Below are 13,609 nucleotides of genomic sequence, written 5' to 3' on the forward strand. Positions count from 1 at the left end.
ATTAGATCAAAAGATATGTCAATTAAGCTTTATCATAGTTCTACAATATAGATTGCTCTCCCTAAGTATGTGCATAGAGAGGAATACATATTTTGGCCTTAAATGCCAAATGCACATAATGAGGTCAATGAGAACATATCTATATCATAGGAATTGTGAAGTGCAATATGTCATAATATAAACGTGATGCTCATGATAGACTACGCACTTAAGAAAGCATGTTATAAACATTTGATGCATTTACCCTTAAGGATTCAAAGAAACTTAAGGAACCTCCACCTTTGGAACAAAGGTAGCTTATCCTTGTTACAAGGTTAAGCTTTAAGCTCTTCGACAAGAATATTACTTCTCCCAGACTTAACAAAAATTGCAATATAACAGAATTGATATCTCAAAAGGTTAGACTGGGTGTGAAGCAGGGGTTATGCATAGTCATGCATTTTATTCCTCTTGTAACTTAAAGAAATGCAATATACATATAAGAGGGAAATCTAGGTACATGTGTAAATGATAGGAAGTAGTTTACCCTTTTGTCCTTAGTCTTGGTTACTTAAGTCCTATGCTCAAGACAATACATAGAATTATTTTGCACAAGAGAGAATTCTACAACTAGTGGTCCTTTTCATTAAACAAATCATTATTATCACATATCAAGTAGATCACAAGTTACATAAATTTATCCTAAACTCTCCTTTTGACTTAGTGCATATATAAGAGAGACATCAATTGATAGTACATGAAGCACTAAGTAACATGATTATCAATTGAAGTTATTCAATGATCAAGGATATAACAGATGTGATCAAATGAACAACATATGCACCAGTTTATCATATAAGCTTATAACAGGAGAATCCAATAATTATGCTACTTTAATAATGAAGGTTGCAATCCTTGATAAAAGTGATACTTCTTTACCAAATTGCATTGAGTTGGAGTAGCATACTTCATGAGAAACTTATTCTCATACATGAGACTACATGAGATTATTACTAAGAGAAAGTGTTAGTCTCAACATGATTAAGATATAGAAATGGGCTCCCCCTAAAGATATGCATCAAGTATTTGAATGACTTGGTTAGATACACTCTCCTTTAAAGACAGATAGGGGAATTCATTGAACATCTTGATCAAGGTATATGAAATTTGCAATAATAAGCTTATGCCTGGTATTCTCAAAATGAAAAAGGTTTAGAATACTTACAACCACACCATTGATTAATTTAAAGATCTTACTGTCTAAGTAGGTGTTGTTGTTCTTGACGTCTTCTTTTTTCATTGGAGTGTCCTCCCTTTATAGTTGTCTCTTTTTCCTTTCAAACTTATTGAAAATACTCGAAAAAGAGATATTAGCAGCACAAGGGAGTATAAGATAAATGATGATTTCTTTAGATAAGAGATACAAACAATTCATCATCCACAAGTCACACAAACATGAAGTAAAATCCTTAATATTAGTGCATAGCGTTAGAAAAGAGGAATATGCACCTTTTAACATTTATAATCAATCACAGGAAATTTACTTCTTCATATTGATGGTTCTTCACACAGAATTGATTAACTTAACTTAGAAGCATATCAATACAAGAACAGATACAGCAAAGGCATGAATTAGATTCTAATGGACTAGTGCACATATGAAAGCAAGATTGTATGCACTTTTAGCTAATTTAAGTCAAATAAGGAATCTAATCTTCACATTTGTAGATTATGATAGTTTGGAAGAAATACCAATTGATGGGAATTATCATTGATTGGATATTGATAAGGAGATGAGTTCTCATACTTTTGCTTTTACCTTTCTTCCTTTAGGAGAAGAGCAACCTTGAGGCTTGTGTCTTTTAATAAATTGAACATGCACTCACTCTATTGTAGATTTTCGTAAATGTGCTCAAGAGAGATGTCATTAGTAACACAAGCACTAGTTTCCTTTTTAATAATCATTTTTGAGTAGGAATGACAGGTAGATTACTGAAGCATGGAAACTTCATGACATGAACTAGATTATTCCATAAATGATACTATACACCACTTTAACTCATAAAACAAGCATATATAATCTCTCAAGATCATGGGAACAAATCTAATTCATAACATGGAGAGCGATTAATGTAGAAGAAACATATCCAATTTAAGCAAGAAGAAATACATCACAAATCATTGGATTGATTTTCTTTTTATGTTAGATTACGCATTCCATAGAGAAACTCATTCTCTAGATGTGAGACTACTTAAGTCACTTATACAAAAGCATTAGTCTCACGATTCTAGTCATAAAGAGAAATTCCCTTTTATAAGTGTCCTAAGGATTTGAATTCCTTATATGACACCTTATTCTTTTAAGAACATAGAATATTTCTTTCTATGTCTAGAACATGGCAACAATAGGATAATTAATGTAAAACATGCCATGAGGTACTTAAAACTTTTTAAAGCATGTAGATTGCCATAATATAGAAATGATGAATATGCAATCTACCATATGAGAGAAACTTTCTCCAAAGAATGGTGACATAATTAAAAACATTTTTAAGTGCTTTCTTTTTCTATGTGACTACACAAGAGAAATGATAATTGAATATACTTGCACTTAAAGACATAAGTGTTACCATCCTTTGGCTTTCCTCCATGCTGTAGGTTTTGATTTTCCACACAGGATAATCCTTTATTCCCTACAACATCAATATCTTGCTCGAGATGATATCAGTTTTAGATATAATAATTCAAAATAACTTTGGGTCAATCTTAGAGATATAAAATATTGTAAGATTGATAGCTTATCAAGCATATTTTGGTCCACATCTCTTGATGGGTCCATCAAGGTTAGTCAATAAAGATCTAGGAACCCAAATGTCCTTTGTGCTAGCGCTTGGTAAACTCATTACCTTTCTAGCACAAGTTGCAATTTTGGGTTGCCTAGTTACATATGAATCAATTGACAAGCTAGTAGCGGGATCATTACCAATTGGACAATCTTCGCATAGATGTCCCTTCTTTCGGCATATGTAGCAGAGACAATCTTCATGTTTTGAAGATTTCTTCTTTCCTTGTCTCTTGCTTGCTACATGGTTAGTAAATATTTTCTTTTCTAAAACTATGCCTTTTTGTTTTACATAGGGACATGACTTAACTATATGTCCCTTCTCAGAGCATCTAAAACATTTTTTATCATCCTTCTTAATGACCAAGTCATTTTCTTTAATATAGGTACATGACTTAATCAAGTGCCACTTTTCAAAGCATTCACTACACTTCTTACTTTTCTCAATGCAAAGTGTGGCTTGATCATTACCTTGGATGTTACCTTGCACGGAGGCATGGTTGAGGCTTTTGGCAGATGTATTGATTTTCTTCTTTTGTTCCTTCCTCTTGACATTCCTCAAGTCCTTGACATTTTCCTCGAGGAATTTTGTGCATGCCACGGTTGTTCTCGTCTCAAGCTTCTTCACCATGTCATCATGGTTATCTTGAGAAGGTTGAGCAATGCACTTCCCTTTTAGTTGTGTCAAGCTTGTTCTTAGCCTCTCATTTTCTTCTTGAGCTCTTGATATGTAACATTATTTATTCCTGAAAATTCAAGCTCAAAGAAGGATTTGCTTGTTGGCGAGCAACAAGCATTAGCACATGGCAACATAGTTTCAATTTGAACACATGTGCATGAGTGAGGTTGTTGAGATTTTAAGTTTGTTATCAAAACCTTATGAGCAATATTTAACATGATATGATCAACCATAAGATTTTCATGAGAACATAGAAGCATATCATGTATATTTTGAAAAGCTAGATTTTCAATTTTTAGCCTTTCTACTTGGTCCTTAAGCAAGGTATTCCTATTTACTAATTGAGCGACACATAATAAAGAGTTATCTTGCTCAATTGAAATAGTTTCATACCTTTGGACCAAATAAACATGAGAGCACTCTAGCTCCTCATGTTCTTTAGTCAACTCTTCCAAGATTTGGATTTTTGTGGTGAGGACTTCTTCTAGCTTGTGAAGAGATTCGCTTTGTTCTCTCGCTCTTTTTAGAAGTTTTAGCATGACCGCCTTATCTTCTAGGATTAGATGAGCGTAGAGTTGCATGAAGCTTCTTTCATCCTCCTCATCCTCATTTGTGCTTCCGCTATCATTTTCATTAGCCACACAACATATGTGGGAATCCAAATGGGAAGACAAACCTTTTGGAGAGGTGGATTCATCGTTTGGTCTCCAATGTTCATTTTCTTCTTCCTTCAAAGGGTTAGTTTCACAAGGACTAAAGGAAGTAGAAGCATCATATGAAATAACATGTTTGGACTCATTAACTCTAATTTTAATTCTAGTCGAAATATCATGCGTATTATGAATAGGTTCATCATATCTAATTATGAAGGCATGATAATCTTCTTTGCTAAGAGAATTGCCTAAGATGTCAAAAGCAAGATGATTTAAGTGTAAACATATGCGATCTTCCTCAGAAGCATTTTTCTTATCATAACTAGAAGATATAATACTCTTGTATAAGATTTGTTCTAATTGTGGGTCTATGGTCCTAAAAGCATTTATCACATTAGTAGACCATGAAGCATAATTAGAACAATCAGAAAGCAATATCTCAAGAGTTACCTCATTGTTCTCCTTTGGTGGTGTCTTCTTGTTCTTTTGAGATTTTCTCCAAGCCATCACTTCGAGTTGTTAGACTCAAATGAAGTGCCTAGCTCTGGTACCAATTGAAAGTCGCCTAGAGGGGGGTGAATAGGCGAAACCTGAAAATTATAACTTTAAACCCAGGCTTGATCCCTTGATTAGCGGTTAGAACAAGATGAACAATTATTGGAGTACAAAACTAAGTCCTTTGCTTGCAAAAGTATTGCTTTCAAAGAATGCGGAATTAATACAAAGCAACACAACTAAAATGTTTATGGAGAATAATACAAGAGGGCTTAGATAAGAAGAGGAATAACACAAGTTCTTTCTTGCAAGGCGTTGCTTCTATATATGAGAATTTAACTTGAAGCAACACAAAGCCATATCAACAAAGAATAGTGCAAGAGAACTTAGAGAAGGAGAAGACAAACAAATCACAAGTATTAAACACAAGTGACATGGGTGATTTGTTTTACCGAGGTTTGGTTCACCAAGAACCTAATCCACGTTGAGGAGTCCACTAAGGACGGATCTTTTTCAACCATTTCCCTCTCTCCCACGGTCACCAAGACCGGTGAGTGTTCCTTTTTCTTTGTCAACAAAAGACCAAAGTCTCCGCAAGGCCAACCACAAAGGTAAGGGGCTCTTTCTAGCTTTACAATGAATGGGAGTCAAAACTCCACACTCAAATTATCACAAGAGGTAGCACACACTTTCTCTCAATGATTCTCACAAGGCGCAATTGCTAAACACACACGAGTTGCTCTTTCTTGCTTGATCTCTCTTTTGTGGCACTTGTGTAACACCCTTAATTAGGGGGTATAAAATTTCTTCTCTAAATGCTTACCAAATTCAGGTGTTACCTCTTGTCTCTCTCTAGATTCTCTCTCTCTTTCTTTTGATTAGAATTAAGTTAATTAGGTGAGGGAGTAATTATTTATTTTGTCAAAACTATGTGAGTCATGAATTGTTGCATCATGTTGAACCTAAATTATCCTTTTGTTTGATGCACATGTTTGAAATTATTTGAATTTGAATTGGTGTTTGAATTTGATTTCAATGCATAAAGAAAATAAAATAGAAAAGCAATTAGAAATTCGAGGAAATAAAAATGAAAGACCATTTCGGCCCATCTAGCCTGTCAGCGTCGTCCTGCGCCCGCTCTCTCTTCTCTCTCTCCCTCTCGCTGCCCAGTGGGGCCGACTTGTCGGTGTCAATCTCCTCCGTGCTCGTGCACCTTCTCTCGCTGTCCCGCGGGCCCCGCTCGTCAGCCCGGCCGCCCGTTCGCTCGCCCGCTCTCGCTGACCCATGGGTCCCGTCTGTCGGACCCTTCTCTCCTAAACCGCCCTCGCACCACCCGCGCATTGTTGTGGACTCCGCACCCATGACGCCTGCCAAGGCCGCACCCATCCCCACCCCGACCCCTTTCTAGCTGCCCAATGCCCCACTTGCTCTCCTTCCCCCACACTCATGCACTCGCAGCCCTCAACACTCGCCTCGCACCACGCGCACACCTAGGGAGCTCTGCCGCCATTCGCCGTGGTCTTGTGCCCGTTCTGCGGTCGCCGTCGAGCCCTCACCGTGTCTGTTGCCTCGGTGAGCTTCGCCTCGTCACCTATGACCCGGGACACCCCTCGGTTCGCTCCCTCCCCCTCTATTTCTTTCGGTCCACGCTCACAAATTCTCTCTCTGCCTCGTCGTCGTCGACCCGTGTCCTCGCCATGCCCCGGACACCGTTCGTGAGCCCCTGAGCCTTCTCTCAAGGTAACTGATCTAACCCTACCCCTAATTTCCCCTGGTATGCTCCTAGTCGCACGCGATTGCTCGCCGGAGTATCCCCTAGTCCGCTGATGACTCCCCCTCCACCGTCTGGTCGCCTCAGCCCTATTCCTGCAATCCTGACCCTATTGAACAGAACTTGGAACCTATTAATTACCAGTAGTATGCACTTACCACTACACCAAACATGTTTTTTAGTATGGCTCTAGCCATAGTAAGCTATAATGGGTGTTCCGCCACTAACGACTAGCCAAGCCAAGAAGTGTGGTCACAAATTTATCTTTGTAGAAAAAAATAAGCATGGAAAAAGCATATTACATTTGAGTAGCTACCAATTGTGAGTGTATTTTCTCCCTCCACTGTTGAGAGTTTTATATAGTTTCAGTCAAAAGGTTTATATAGTTGTTTTCGAAATTGTCATATAATATAGAATAAATTCAAATGAAACATCTATTTTTAACAGAAATTTTTATTATGTGATTTAATAGTCTTAATTTTATAACTCATAGAGAGTTGTTAATCGTGGCAAGAGGGTTTATTTACAAACGGTTTTGAAAGTGTATTGGAGATATCAGTGTAGATGATCACCGTCTTACCAGCCTCTATCACATACTATAGATAAGTGGTCAAACTGAGACGTCTAAGAGCAACTCCAAGAGACTAGATATATGGTTTTGTAAAGTTAAATTTAGCTAATATTAAAAAAAAATTATATCCAATAGACTTGTAAACGACACTTCAAATTTAGTGGTTCTCTATTTCTCTATTTTCGCTCTCCAATTTTGGATACCCTGCTTCACTCTCTACTCAGTCCGTAGATTTACCGAGTCTGTTAGATTAGCATATACTTTTTCTCTAAAATCTATTTTAGAGAGTAGCTAAATCAGTAAATTTGGCTAGTCTTTTTAGCTAACTTTTTGAAGTTGCTCTAAAGAAATCAAAATATTCTGTAAAAGACGACCACAACTCTAAGAAAAGTGGATCGGATATCCAAGCTAGCCGTTGCAGTCTTAGCTTAACGCACAACATACAAAACTTCAATTAGCATGATGACACCATACTCAATTGCATGACACTGTATCTTCTCAGCAATGTCCATTCCGTCAAAAACCGCGTGGCAACGCTATTCTCAGCAGCATGGACTCATGAGGGATGGATTGACTCGGGTGCTGCAATCCAAATATCTCTATATCTACTTCTATATGAGTTTCTCCATACGTCACCTCCTCTCCTGGCTCTCCACAGCCAGATGGGTATATGAGAGCACATACATTTAAATGGTAAAATAAGGCGTGTATGTTTTTATAAAAGTCAACGTTTTAAAACTTTGATCAACAATTCAACAAAAAAACATATATTTCTAGTGTATGCATGTTACATATTTAAATTTGTATTAAAAATATTTTAATATGATGCTCAATTTGTATTTGTTGATGTTATATTTAAAAAGAATTAATGGTCAAAGTTCCAATCTAAAAGATTTCTCAAAAAAAATATGTCTTATTTTATAGGATAAAGGAATATTTTTTATAAAATAGAGGAAAAATAAACCAAGTCATGTTTGGCTTAGCTCATCGTGTCACACCTTAGTCCTACGCACGACATGGTGATCAGGCCACGCTGAATCGTTTTTGGGCCAGGCTAAATCGTGGTAGGTCACGTGAGGACCTGCCGCTACTATTCTCGTAAGCCGGCTGGGATTTTCAACTGCTTACCCTAGTGGCGATAAGGCGGAGAGGGGACAAGGAAGGGGCAACATTCATTAGGGATTGTTGCTGCATGAGTCACCTCACGGGAAACGACGCAAGTATTAGAATTATGGTTTCTCATTCGTCATATAAAATATATTTTAATGAACAATTCAAACAAAGCATAAATTATTATAAAAGTTTGAAACAAAGCACAAATTATTATAAAAGTTTGGAACGTGTTTAAACAACTATTAAATTTAAATAAGATCTATGTGATATATAAAAAACTGTAGTAATGTAAGAGCACTTAACTAGTAGGCTTTAATTAGTTTTTGAGATTTGAGTTATGCATTTTTAGAATGGATAGATTATTATAGTTATGAACGGGATACCCGTGAAAAACTCGGCCCTTCCGATGGCCGGACTGCATCAACACACCGGTCCAACGGACGACCACATGAATTGGACCAAAGAAAGAAAAAAAAAAGTGGCCGAAAAGGAGACCCCGTGCCGTGCGTGGACATGGCGCCTGGCGGAAACACATGAGCCGCATGGCAGTCAGCGCCCCGACTTTTCCGCCTTCCTTGCACCACCCCGTCATATCTCGGCAACAATTTCTCGGCGCCAACCGGCCGATCCATCCTCGTCGTAAGTCTGCGCTTTCATCCCTTATTGTTCCAGGAACAAACAAAATCTACAGGTTTCCAAGACACCAGGACGGAGACATCGAGGAGGCGGCGGAGACGCCGCCGCGTCCTTCCGCTTCTGAGCCGTATAACAACAAACCCCTCGGCCCCGTCCCCTCTGTCCATCGATCACCTTGACCACGTGCCTGTGCCGCAGGCCGCAGCCAGGCATCTCCGGCGAATCTGGTTTGAGGCGCGGAGAGAGGTGAGTTTCCTGATCAGTGGTGCTCTTACCCGTTCTGTCCGGTTCGATTTGCTGATGCGGCCGGCTGGTTTGATCGTTTTTGGGTGCGATTGTTGTGATTGTTTTGTGAGCTTGCGGCAGGCAATGACACTGATTGTAGAATTTTGTTCTATTGGTTGGCCCTTCTATTGGGAAGGGGATCGATCCCTATTTTTTTCCCTTGCCTTTTCTCTCTGCAAAAGAGAGGTGGCTTTGGTCTGCCGTATCATGATTTCCCCCCACTGCGGTCTAGTATGCAAATGGAAAATTGTACACCTTTAGTCGCAGTCTCCAATATTGTTGGATGCTCGTATCATCGGCCTTTTTAACAGTACAAGCTAACTTTGTTCTATGTAGTGTAAGACAGTAGGAATACCTCTGTCCCATACTGATAGGCTGATAGCTAGCTGGAACCTATTCCACAGGATATTTGCATGCGGGACTGATCAATCAAAGCAATGGCAGTAGCGCCCATGGACTGCGGTGCTGGTTCGATTAGTCTAGGCCACAAGGTTTTATGCCGTTTCGGAGTACCCAACAGCAGTAGATTGCGATGGGTGGGATATGACAGGAAACAAAGGACAGATCAGTTGATTGCTAGAGCCGTATCCGTGGATCGGACACAACTAGACTTCTCGAATCCGGACTGGAAGACGCAGTTTCAAGAGGATTTCGATAAGCGCTTCAGCTTGCCACACTTGACAGATGTAATTGATGTGGAACCGAGGCCAACTACTTTTTCTCTCAAGAGCAGGTGACATATTTCCTCTGCTTTTCCTTATGATTGGTCTCATGCTAATCCTAATTTATATCATTTGTGACCAAAATTTCTATTAGAATTTGTCTAATGTGTGTAATATTGTTACTGTGTCTACAACAGAGCCCCTCTTGAGAACGCGAATGGTACCATGCAAGGATCATGGAACGGCTATGTCAATGATGATGACAGAGCACTTTTGAAGGTATGCGTTTAGCATTGAATTATATATTTACCGAGACATCCTTCGTGTCCACAAGAAAATTCTTTCTACATTGAGTTATATATAGCACAACATTCTTTTTATATAATTGTTTCACTTGGGAGATAAATATACGGTGAATATATATTTATGACTTGATCTTCAAGTGTTTTGATCTCTATGTAAAAAACACAGAAAAAGATGATTTTTGGCCATGTTGGATCAATCTTGCTGAGTGATGCTTGTGATACTACTTAACGTGAACGGCTTCTCAATAGAAAAAGGCCATTTTCAGTTTATAGGAAATAGTCAAGTGTGCAAGCTCACTTGTTTAGTCTGCTAAACAACAATTGGTGGATTAGAAATTACCCTTACAAACTTATTGCTTCTTCAGGTTATTAAGTTTGCCTCACCAACTTCTGCTGGAGCTGACTGCATTGACCCTGATTGTAGCTGGGTTGAACAATGGTGGTGCCACTGCATGAATTCAAATTTTGTAGTATAGAAATCATTTTGATTTCCCTAACCTAACTGATTATCATTTCCAGGGTGCACCGTGCTGGTCCACGCAAACAAATATATTTTGAGCCTCAATATGTGAAGGCTGGGATTGTGTCGTGTGGTGGGCTCTGCCCAGGTCTCAATGATGTCATTCGGCAGGTAGGTTAGAACTGGTGTGGAACTTGTATTGTTTAGAACCCAATTTCTTAAAATTGCATTTAGAGAACAACATTCTAAGCTTTGAATTTGACCAATTTTGTGCTCTTGTAGATTGTGCTTACACTTGAAAAATATGGGGTGAAAAACATTGTTGGGATACAGCATGGATTCCGTGGATTTTTTGAGGATCACTTATCAGAAGTGCCAGTAAGATTCTTTTCTACTTCATTATAATCTGGAAACGTTGATAGACCTGTTGAAGGGACTTACTCTTTTTCCTTCATTCAGCTTTCTAGGCATGTAGTCCAAAATATCAATCTTGCTGGTGGTAGCTTCTTAGGAGTCTCTCGCGGTGGTGCAAACATTTCAGACATTGTTGACAGTATTCAGGCAAGTGTATTTCCTTCTGTTACTTTGGAAAATATGTCTACAATAATTACTAACTGAAAGATTCGTCAACTTAATTTCGACAATGCACATTCAGGCTAGGAGGCTTGATATGCTATTTGTGCTTGGTGGAAATGGAACACATGCTGGAGCTAATGCTATACATGATGAGGTATGTTGAATCGAACGTTCATTGTAATGAATAGGTAGCTTATCTGAATTCCTCTCATATAGCATTAAGAATTTGTTGTTTCGGATAAATATAGCATGAGTGGGGACTCATACTTCCGTGACTACTAATACCCCAAATTCTTAATGCAGTGCCGCAAGAGAAAACTGCAAGTATCGATTGTATGTGTCCCCAAAACTATTGACAATGACATATTACTGATGGACAAGACCTTTGGATTTGATACTGCAGTGGAAGCTGCACAAAGAGCTATCAACTCTGCATACATTGAGGTGATTGCTTCAGCAACATCTTAGTCTATGAAGCACATATAAATCTTACTCCCTCTGTCCCATAAAGAGTGTCATTCTCATTTCCCAAGAAGTTAAACGTTTTCAAATTTGACTACATATATAAAAGAAAATATTAATATTTATAGTGCATAATTAGTATTATGAGATGAATCTCTAAATATGTCTTCATGATGAACTTTTTTTTGGAGATTTAGATATTGTTAATATTTGTATTAACCTAGTCAAAACTTAAGAAATTTTGACCAGCGAGAACCTCATAGTGACATTCTTTTTGGGATGGATGGACTATTAAACATATGCACAGAGTGCCTGTTGTTAACATTTTATTGGACTTTAGGCACATTCTGCATTTCATGGCATTGGACTGGTCAAGCTGATGGGAAGAAGCAGCGGCTTCATCACAATGCATGCCTCCCTGTCAAGTGGCCAAGTAGATATCTGTCTGATACCTGAGGTATGACGAGAATGTTTGGTTGAGTTCGTGACTGGTGCACCAAATTACTAAGGCCCTGTTTTGACCCCAAGGCTAAAAATTGGCCCATCTTGTGATAATAGGCTAAATATCATCTTGTGATAATAGGCTAAATATGGGCTGATAAAGGCCAATGGGTTCTACCCACCAATTAATCCTGATTAGCTCTTATTAACTAAAAATTTGCTCATGTTTAGCCCACTTATTGGCATCCAAAACTAAGGGCCGACTGTTAGCTCCCTGGATCCAGATAGGCTAGTTAAGTTGTGCAGCAACCAAACACTGTAAGCTTAGTTGTGGCAACCTTAGGCTGCAATCTGAACATGCCCGAACTCTTCTATTGTCTACCCATCCCCATGTGCCACACTGGTTAATTTAAATATTTGGTAACCAAAATGAAGGTACCATTCACTGTTGATGGACCGAATGGAGTTCTTCGACATCTCGAACACCTGATAGAGACCAAGGGATTTGCTCTGGTTTGCGTTGCTGAAGGAGCAGGACAGGTTAGATCCTGTTGCATTAAAAGATATAATATTCTTTTCTATAGGTTTGGTTATACAAATTGTTCAAGAATTAATGTTCTGATGCATTTTCAGGAATACTTTCAAAAGTCAAATGCAACTGATGCATCAGGGAACATGGTTCTTAGTGACATTGGTGTGCACCTTCAGCAGAAGGTTAGTCTATTTTTATCTTCAGCCACTGTAATGGGCATGAGGCACTGGTTGAAATGGCTCTACCTGTGTTGGTTTTACGGGTGATGAACCTTATTTTAATTTGGTCATGACATGCCACAGATCAAGTCCCATTTTAAGGACATAGGAGTCCATTCTGATGTCAAGTATATTGATCCAACATACATGCTCCGCGCTGTGCGAGCCAATGCATCCGATGCCATCCTGTGCACCGTGCTTGGTCAGAATGCTGTAAGACATCATTTCTCCTTGCTGCATCTCTGCCTCTTGACAAAATCCTTTAGTTTTCATGCCTAACCGTTTGTTGTTCTGTGTAAACCCTACAGGTTCATGGTGCCTTTGCGGGTTTTAGCGGCATCACAACCGGGGTGTGCAACACACACAATGTGTACTTGCCGATACCGGAAGTGATCAAATCCACGAGGTTTATTGATCCAAACAGTCGGATGTGGCACCGGTGCCTGACCTCAACCGGGCAACCAGACTTCCATTGATCAATTATTAAGGAAGCTTGTAGTAGCATCCGAGTGTAAAGGAAGGTTGTGTATAGTATAGCGAAAGGGACCTAATTGCTTTGTCAGGCCTTGTCTAGCAGCATATGGTTCTGCAAAACATTGTTTTGCATTGTAGATAGGCTAAGTTTGAAATAAGAGGTGAGATAGGCAGGATAGCCTTAGTATGGCAAAATGATCATCTTGAAGGATTCATGAGTGAATGATAGCTAATAAAATATTTACGCTTGATCAACCTTTGCTTGATTTTCAAAAATTCAGCCTAAATCTTAAATACACCAAAACTTCGCAAATTGTCTGAAATAAAGAAACACTTCAATCAAAGGTTGAATGCCCTGAAGTTCTTGTGGAGAATATTAAGCTACCGATACCAACAGATACTAAAAAGTTCGAAAAGAGGCAAAATGATGACTTCTGTAAGCAGGGCAGGGACTT

At 38.8% G+C, this 13,609-nt stretch overlaps 1 protein-coding gene across 1 annotated transcript; it reads left to right on the forward strand.

Moving 5' to 3' along the window:
* Window positions 1-8,655: 8,655 nt before the first annotated feature.
* On the forward strand, window positions 8,656-13,409 carry LOC100280694 (pyrophosphate--fructose 6-phosphate 1-phosphotransferase). Its single transcript, NM_001153613.2, has 14 exons — window positions 8,656-8,985; window positions 9,429-9,757; window positions 9,884-9,965; window positions 10,357-10,430; window positions 10,511-10,622; window positions 10,734-10,829; window positions 10,911-11,012; window positions 11,107-11,181; window positions 11,331-11,471; window positions 11,830-11,946; window positions 12,366-12,470; window positions 12,564-12,644; window positions 12,765-12,893; window positions 12,989-13,409. The coding sequence occupies exons 2-14, from the start codon at window positions 9,462-9,464 to the stop codon at window positions 13,154-13,156; spliced, it is 1,578 nt and encodes a 525-aa protein (NP_001147085.2). The 5' UTR covers window positions 8,656-8,985; window positions 9,429-9,461; the 3' UTR covers window positions 13,157-13,409.
* The last annotated feature ends 200 nt before the right edge of the window (window positions 13,410-13,609 follow it).

Source organism: Zea mays, chromosome 1 (genome assembly GCF_902167145.1).
Source record: "Zea mays cultivar B73 chromosome 1, Zm-B73-REFERENCE-NAM-5.0, whole genome shotgun sequence".
Lineage (NCBI taxonomy): Eukaryota > Viridiplantae > Streptophyta > Magnoliopsida > Poales > Poaceae > Zea > Zea mays.

What these genes read in the sequence shown, in the direction of transcription:
- LOC100280694 (NM_001153613.2), top strand. Translation starts at nt 9,462, where the DNA reads ATGGCAGTAGCGCCCATGGACTGCGGTGCTGGTTCGATTAGTCTAGGC. An exon ending in ATCACTTATCAGAAGTGCCA is followed by an intron (nt 10,830 to 10,910) that starts GTAAGATTCTTT and finishes TCCTTCATTCAG; the next exon opens with CTTTCTAGGCATGTAGTCCA. An exon ending in GTGTGCACCTTCAGCAGAAG is followed by an intron (nt 12,645 to 12,764) that starts GTTAGTCTATTT and finishes GACATGCCACAG; the next exon opens with ATCAAGTCCCATTTTAAGGA.